Below are 8,800 nucleotides of genomic sequence, written 5' to 3'. Positions count from 1 at the left end.
TATTTGATTGTTTTAATAACGTGGAACACTGGCAAACTAGACTATATATCCCAGCACTTGTAACAGGAAAAAAAAAAAAAAAAAAGGACTGCTGGTTTTCCCATCTCGTTATTAACATATTGTGTTTGGTATGCTCAGTGAACAAATATCCTCTAGATTTCCCATGTGCATGTAAAATCCATCTTGTGGAAGTAGGTTTTAAAGATGTTGTGAAAAAAGTGTTAACACTTATGCAAATGTGACAAAATATGTTGTCACTATTAAAGTGTTAGCCAGACAAGTGATTATGTAAAAATGTCACCCACTCAACATACACATTCCTCACACCTTCAAGTATTATTTGCTAACAAACATGTTATTTGCCAACAAGCATTCAAAAGCTTGATTTTCATGCAACATTAGTTTGTCAGTGCTTAGAGTAATCTTCATACAAGAACAAATGTGACTTAAGTCTTTGAGAGGATAAATTAAAAACTTTTATATCATATAACCACTCCAAGGGCCTGGACATGCAACACATTTACACTAGTGTAATTTACATTCCTTCAGTTTACAAAACCAAATTATACAAGAATCTTGAGGGCACAGATAAGTAATTATTCTGGGGTAGTTGAATGCAGAGAACTTCTGAGCTATTACTGAACTTTACCATTAGGTGGCACTGGAACAGGTAAGGGCTACTTTGGGATAAACTGCAGGCACAATACCTATTGTTACTTACACCAATAAAAGTTTAGCCCAGATTTTTCTCAGATTCAAGTCAGTCACAGTGTTGTAGGGCCATACATTGTATGTCTGTTCTAGGTTTTTTGTCTTTTTTTAATGCTAGTGAGAAGGCTGATTACACCAGTGTGAACGTGTCACATGTCCAAGACCTTAAAGTGACAAAAAATAACAGTTCATTTACATAGTTAAATAGATGAATATGAATTACTGCTATATACAAAGTTTCAGCAAACAGAAGCTGCAGTGTACTTAAAGCATCTGTCATAATCCTAGTATTGAGTTAGGGGACGAGTAGTGCGACATGTAGATTAAATTTAGACATTTACATACCAATAAGCCTTGGTTCAGATGTGAAGTCTCGCAAAGGGACTGGAATTTTCTTTACTATATATTCACAAACTACCTCAATGTTGTATTTCAACTGTGCTGAGATTGGAATAATGGGAGCACCTTCTGCAACTGTGCCTATTACAAAAAATAAAAGTACTTTTACAAACATAGCTGTAGCATTTACCAAAAATATAGACAAACATTCAGACCATCTTGAAAACCATGAATGGAATTACAGGGACAATTTCTATATTTCCAAAGCCAGAAACTTAAAGTGATACAGAAATATCAGGTAGCTTTATTTTTTATTTTAGCTCAAAGCAAGCCACAGTGCTGGTGTTAGTAATATAATATGGCTTATATTGCTTAAAATCACTTATGCATTTGAAGTAGGAGGTTTATATAGTTCAGGGGTGGGCAAAATGCAGCCCGTGGGCCGGATGTGGCGTGCCACACCATTCTATCAAGCCCATGGGGCCCCTAAAAAATTTAGAAAATTAATATTTATCTGCCCCTGGCTGCCTGTCATGTGGCCCTCGACGGCTTGCCGAAACTCAGTAAGCGGCCCTCCGCCCGAAATAATTGCCTGCCCCGATATAGTTTGTTCTCCAAGACAACTGCGAACAGTTTTTTGCTCCAAAGAGAACTGGCTTCATTCTTGATGATCAGAAGTGACATGAAATTAATTCAAAGGATTATTCCAGTCATTTAATTCTAAGGAATGAAATAAGTTTTGCATGCTTTGGGAGATCTACAGAGGAACAGCATTACAGCAAAATAATAAAACATTTCCCTCATGAAGTGTAGATTTGAATCTGAATCCTCCAGTCTTACGATGTAACTTATGACTGGACCAAGTTGCCTTCAATGAAAAACTTTTCTGCTTGTTTGGACCGGAAATAGACCCTCAGTGAGACATCTCTCTCTTCCTGAGTGTTCTGAAAATGAGAACTAGTGCATCTTGACCCTCACTGTTTGTTCTAGCAGACCCAGACCAAGATGTCCTACAAAAGATCAGAGATCTAAAATATTTGATGCATCATTAGATATTCTGCAGTAAGGCTGCACTAAAGTTTGTACTTGAACTAGAAATAAAATTCCCCATTTCAGACTTAGCTGATTTAGTTTTCAAGACTGGTATAATTTTTTTCAGGACTTTAATACTTTCAGTCAAGTACTTCATTTGCAAAGCAAACATTTAAACAGGCTCTCTTTTGTAGTGACCGCCCATCTTATTCACATGTCAATTTCTCTAAAAACCTCAGTACTCAAAAAAATTCAAACTTTCAACCAGCTTGGACACAGATCACTTAATATGACTGCTCAGATCTAAGCCACATCCATTTGTGATGCTGCTAATTTGCCTCCATAGACTCAGTTTGCACATCTGTCTGTTGAACAAAACAGAAAGGAAGCTGGGAAAGTGATGCTAAAGGAAAGGAGGGAGTAACATTTAGTAGAGCTTACTTAAAAGAGGCAGAAGTAAAGGATGGTCTACAAGGATGTGGCAACTGGGGCCATGGGATGACAGCTCAATTTTATGCCTGACATTATGCCTCTTTCTTTGACTTCCCAAGTACATGAGCAACAGAATAGGAAACCCCTCAACTTGAGGGGGCAAGCAGGGATAGAGAAGCCAAAATACAAGATGGGATTTGTAAAATGAAAGAGCTTAAGATTTCATGAAGTCCATGACTAGACCAGAGTCGTACAACAAGCAGCCAAGCAGTGCAATTTCAGCTGTCCACTGTAACTCATTATTAAACCATTAAATTTGTTGCTGCTCTTAAGCTTCAAAAACAAAAGGATCTGAAAGGTAAAACCATGAGTCAACTTACTGTACTCTTCCCAAATGCAAATTGTGTCCATCCTGCCTGTTAAAGCATCAATCTTTGCATGCACCTGCCTGTGTGACTCAGTAACTGGCTTGTAGACGTGCTGAAGGCTTATGATCCTATAAAGCGGTGGCCCTCAAAATGGAAAGCATAACTTGCAAGAGGCCTTCAAAGGCTGAGTTGTATGCTCCTACATTAGACATCTCCCTTTTGAAGCTTTTTTTTTTGTGGAAGGCATTCAAACTCTATAGTGATGAACATAAGTAGTTTGTATGTGAAGTGCCTGAAGCAGAAGAGCAATGGTTGGCAATATGCAGTTAACTTAAGTCAAAAGTTCACGTTAGTTTAGGACCTGGACTTTTATTGGCTTATTTATGTTAGCTATGGAAGTTGCCTGCCCTGTTTCCCCCCCTAGAGATAATCTTTAAAGGTACTAAATTACAGTTGTTTGGAAGCAAATGATAATGCTATGAAATCCTGACTCATGCACAGAATTACTGAATGTGAATTCCTAGTTTTGGAAACCTACCTTGTACAAAAGAAAGAATCTGTTCATACTGCTCTTTAGCTTGGCTCTCCTTTACCAAATCAATCTTATTCTGTAGAATTAGAATGTGTTTCAATTTCATGATTTCTATAGCAGCTAGATGTTCAGAGGTCTGGGGCTGAGGGCACGACTCATTACCAGCTGAAAGGAAAAATTATGCACATAAATCTATGTTAAGGATACAAAAAGATACCTACTGAACTACTGTTTAAGAGAAAGCTGCCAGATAGCTCTCACTCATTTTTGTTTTTAAACTACTTGCATTTTAGCACATTTTTGTTACCAAAACTATAAAAAAACTAAGTTTCTCAAACTGCAATGACAGAACAAAAGACCCATGCAAGTATGTTATTCGGGAAGCCACATTCCTTCCCACATACCTGATGTGCTGTTGATAACAACAGAATTTACTGATTTTCCAGGAAACATGGCCCATCTATCCACTCAGTTTTTTTTCCTTCTGAGGTGACTGAGAGCTAGTAGTCTACAGCTCTTTCACACAATTAAAGCTGTAACAAGTTAGGCCTGTTATTTTTGTTTAGTTTCCATTAACTGGTGTTTATTCTGAACATCTAAAAAGGTTTTATTTACTTCCTATCAGTGGCACAACTGCTTTCAAGGCAGAATAGTGAAACTCTACCTAGATTAGTTTATTACCACAAGACTGGACAAGATCGAGTACTTTGATTTGGTCCACATCAACTTTGATTTACCATTTTTAAAGACATCTTTGTACCCTTGTATAACTAGCACAATATATTTACATTAAGAGGAACAGAAAATGAGCTGACAGTTGAGGGAAAAGAAAAATGTGCTTAATCTGCTTAAACACCTTCATGATAGAATCTAAACCTTATCTTGCTAGAACAGTGATAATTTCATCTCTGCCCAGGATCCTCTACCATCACATGCATGCACAAATATTACTGCTTCAGCTACTAAACTAGTCAGCATGCTTTAACAACATGGTAAAAATTAACTTATGGAAGCATGACATCTTTGTGAACATTACACTTCAAAAAATTTTTTTTTTAAAGTTTTAATGACATTCACTTTTTGTGTGTGTATAAAATCTGGTTCCTGTTTTTCTTTAGAATAATTGTGTTAAAATTAACCCACTGCAATATGATAAAACAGGGTCAACTTTCCATCTAAATATTACCTATCAACAGCAAAGCTGCATCCATGACTGCTGCACCGTTCAGCATAGTAGCCATCAAGATATCATGACCAGGACAATCCACAAAAGAGACATGTCTGTTGCATAATAAGAAGAGACAGAAAACCAGAAGCTGATTATCATCAACTATAAACCAGAACTAAATTCATCATTAATAGGCATAAGGATTTAAAACACATGCAAATAATCTATACACTTCTAGGGATGTAGAAAGGTGCCTTTTGGAACTATTAACATGAATACTACTGAAAATCATCCAAACACAATCTTTTGATTATATTGCATAGACTACAATAACTGGACTATTTCAGGTTCTTGTCTGTATTCAACAGAAAAATCTTTATTCTGTAACATGGCAAGAACACAGCTGTATGCTGCGTCACTGACTATATTAAAAATTCACCAATGGTAAAGAAGAAGTAAAAGAAACTGGTGTGTTTAGTGAACTGTTTTGAGTGTTGGTCTTATAACTATCAGAACCCACCAAAGAAGGGAAAAAAAAATCTATTTTAGAACAACAACTGCAGAGATATGAAATATTTTGCAGGCACTCAAAACTGTCCTACTAAAACACCACAGATAATCTTCTGCACCTTTTAGATACTGACTCCAACAATATTACACTATTACAATATTGATAGTATTACAATATTGTTATGCAAAAGCAGTTCCTTTACAGCATCTGATGAAGTAAACTGCTGCTTATGAAAGTGTGTTATACATCTCGGATTTAGTCTATAAGGTACAAATTTACCCTGCCTTCTACCTGACTTCAGACTAACATGGCAACTACTTTTCAATATTACACTTTGACAAGAATGACTGCCTCCTCATCTCCAATTGTTTTCCTAACAAACAGACTCACTCCCAAGTTAAGTTGTAAGTGTTCATAAGTCCAATTAAAAAGCCCCTATGAATTTGCAGTCTGTGGGGGAGAAGTTTAAGTGATGCTCTACTGTGAAAATAAACTTTAAAAATAAGTCTACGAATTTCCATGATAACTAATATCTAACTGACTTTCAGAATTCAGATTACGAGTATGAGAAACAACATTTTATTTAAAAGCCCTCCAAACAAGATGGAACTGTAAAGTTAATATTATGCTTTTTCAAGCAAGTACATTGTCACCAGTAGCAGATTTTGCAATTCAAAAGTATGCCCTCAGCCATATCTGTACATCTTCAATATCTTTAAAATACCTTTGGACTAAAGTGATAGGTTTATTAGAAAACTCTAAACAAAAGCCTCCTCAGTCATTACAACTTATTCAGCGATCCCTGTCAATTATGAGAAACTGAGATTTGACTCGTCTCTCAACTGCACTGGTTCCAAAGAGCCAGCAGGAATAAAAAGCATACGTATCGCTTAGTAAACAGACACGCCACAGACATACAAAGAATAAACAATGGTGCCAATTAATTAACCACTTTTATAGGACAGCATTCAATTTCAGGTTTTTAAATTGCTGTTTTATATCTCTCTTAGCAGCAGGCAAAAGTGATCCAAGTTTACGCCAGAGGCAGGCAGCTGCTTCTTCTGGCACTTTCCCCTGTAGTGGCAGAGGAAATGTGACCACTGCTGAAGCTCTTCGCTGCTGAACACCAAAGCCTCACATCCATGAGCTAAATCAAATGGCGCTGTAGGCCACAGGTTGCCAAACTCAGTGTAGAAAAAACTACAAACAAGTCAAGAACAACTGAAAGTATTCAATCTACATCAGCCACCTGACTAATTTAAAGTTCCCTTTGGTCCCAGGAATATCTGTAGGGAATTCATCTGGTGTGCTACTTCCACAAGACCGGTAACACTCTGGTCGGGAACAGCTGGGATCCTCAAGTTTGTAGATGTGGAATAACAGAGAGAGAGAGAGAGAGAGAGAGAGAGGGAGAGAGAGAGAGAGAGAGGCTTAGGTTAACAGTGGTCAGTCTCATATTTTTTCTCTCCCCCAAAAACAAAACCGGTTAATATGTCAAAACAAACAAACAAAGTGCAGTTTCTAGAGTTATTGCAATAACTAACCTTAGCATTGGCATAACCCAGCTTGATAGTGATATTTCTTTCCAGTTCATTTTTGAATCTGACAGTATGAACTCCAGATATAGCTTTGACTACAGTTGACTTTCCGTGAGCCACGTGGCCAATTGTACCTATATATTAAAAGCAAATATTTGTCAATACATAATTGCCTAATTTGTGCAATGTTCTGCTTCAAATTACTTACATAGGTAGACGGAGTACTTGTTAAACCTTCAATATCTAAATTAAGAACCAAATTTGTACAAGGTCACCCATAACCCCATGAAACCAGTTGGTTCAGAGATTTAACTGTAAGCATATTTAGATTTCTTAACCAGTTTTTTTTTTTTTATATCAACATAGGCAATGATCCTGAGATAAGCTCCATGTGGACACTCTGGCTACTTACTGTTCAATGATCATTACAGAACCAGGACTATATGGAGGGAAAACAAGTTTCAATTCTTTGAGAGAATAAGTCTCTCAGGCCTAAAACATATACTACAACAACTACCTTTGAGCAAACAAAGCCATGGTGGAACTGTTAACAACACACTACTTTACTTAAAGTACAATGCTTAGATTTTTCTTCAATTTTCTATATTTCACTGAAAAGTTTTATTTTAAAATGCTATGGATAAAATCCAAACTTTGCAGCACTGTGTTAGTTCAAGAGTGTCAAAAACTGTCACAACTATAATTAAATGTTCTTTTTTACCTATATTAATTGTAGCTTGTCTACTGATGACTTCTGGTGAGAGAGGTGTCAGCTTGGTAACATCCTGTATGGGGCAAAATTTCACAATCTATAAGTAGTGTACATGTTTAGGTAACTACAAGATAACAAAAAGTGTTCTGTTAAGGAAACCCATCAAAAGTGTTTAAAATAGTTCTAATTGCATTAGAGTTCTGGAAGAGGTCAGAAAGGAAATTTGTAAAGATGCCTCTATAATCAACATGTTATTCAGGCATATATAATTAGAGAAAACAAAACTAGTAAAACTAATGTAAATTCACAGATAGCTATTTATAAAGTGGGGAGTTTCCCAAATCTGTTTATTCCCATCTGTGTGGCAAAGGAAAGGCATGTAATGGAAAAAAAATCCTCTTAGATTAACAAAGCTTTTTTATTTTATGGAGTGGTATTTGAAACAGTCCAAAAAAATAGTATTTTGTTTTAAAAGTATACAAAGTTTACTCCTAACATTTTACTCATTACTTTTCATCTCCCTGCACTGTCTGTTCAAGAAGTCCAATCAGGGAAACACTTGCATGATTACATACAACACAGGCCCAGGGAATTTACAGTGCAAGAGACATAAACTGTGGCTGTCACTGTGCATCAGAGTGACGTGTACAAGTAGACCTTGTCATCACCAAGACTGTTCCGCCTGCATTAAGCATGCGTCAGAGGCTACAGTCCATCTACCACCTTAGAAATTTGAGAATACAACCAATATATAGAATCCAAATTTAGGAAAGGGCCTGAAGCTTTCAAAATGGTCTAATATGACCACCTATCTATGCCCATTTGTGTACAGGCTGGAAGCTATAAGGGGACAGGCTCAGGGGTTAGACCAGGGGAAGGCAAAACATGGCCTGCAGGCCAAATCCAGCCCACCAGGTGATTTCATCCGTCCCACAGCCAGGTGCCTACTGAATTACTGTACCCAGCCCAGCCCTGGACTGCCCCTGCTGTGCTCACAGGGGGCAAGCACCACTCACTCCTGCAGGGACAGTGCATGCTGTACTCTCACCCTCGCCCACTGGACAGTATTGACCCCAACCCCACAGGTAGGGAAACAGCAGCGCGTGGGGAAAGTGGTGGCGGTGGCAGGCAGCAGAGGGAGAGGGAGGGAGTGGCAATGGTGGCAGCTGCAGCAGGCACGTGGAGGCAGGAAGGGGAGTGAAGAGTGGAGGTGTGCTGACGAATGGGTGGAAAGATAGGGAAGTAGGCAGGAGAAGGGTGGCAGCAGCAGCAGTCACGGGCAGGGGAAATGGTGGCAGCAGAGAGGGGTGGTGGTGGTAGTGGGCAAGAGCAAAGCGGCAACTGGGTGGGAGCTACCCTCCCCCTCCACACACCCACAGCCCCTCCCAGACCCCATACACACCCACACCCCCCACACATCACCACAAACACCCCCTCAGCAAGCCCCCCCACACACA

At 38.4% G+C, this 8,800-nt stretch overlaps 1 protein-coding gene and 1 long non-coding RNA gene across 2 annotated transcripts in view; one reads left to right on the top strand and one right to left on the bottom strand.

Moving 5' to 3' along the window:
• The window catches only part of LOC109302371, a 14,576-nt gene extending 9,895 nt beyond the window's left edge, over window positions 1–4,681 (top strand). The window contains exon 2 of the long non-coding RNA XR_002098729.1: window positions 4,533–4,681. This is a non-coding gene — a long non-coding RNA (uncharacterized LOC109302371). The remainder of the gene's footprint in view (window positions 1–4,532) is intronic.
• The window catches only part of EIF2S3 (eukaryotic translation initiation factor 2 subunit gamma), a 24,566-nt gene that overhangs the window by 11,048 nt on the left and 4,718 nt on the right, over window positions 1–8,800 (bottom strand). Inside the window, exons 2-7 of the mRNA XM_019523925.1 lie at window positions 7,353–7,416; window positions 6,638–6,765; window positions 6,343–6,464; window positions 4,601–4,695; window positions 3,421–3,579; window positions 1,057–1,191 (exon numbers count right to left, since the gene is read on the bottom strand). Of these exons, the coding sequence (XP_019379470.1) occupies window positions 1,057–1,191; window positions 3,421–3,579; window positions 4,601–4,695; window positions 6,343–6,464; window positions 6,638–6,765; window positions 7,353–7,416 (703 nt within the window). The remainder of the gene's footprint in view (window positions 1–1,056; window positions 1,192–3,420; window positions 3,580–4,600; window positions 4,696–6,342; window positions 6,465–6,637; window positions 6,766–7,352; window positions 7,417–8,800) is intronic.

Source organism: Gavialis gangeticus, unplaced genomic scaffold (assembly GCF_001723915.1).
Source record: "Gavialis gangeticus isolate Ggan-Ray unplaced genomic scaffold, GavGan_comp1, whole genome shotgun sequence".
NCBI lineage: Eukaryota > Metazoa > Chordata > Crocodylia > Gavialidae > Gavialis > Gavialis gangeticus.
This window is presented reverse-complemented; position numbering and strand designations above follow the sequence as displayed.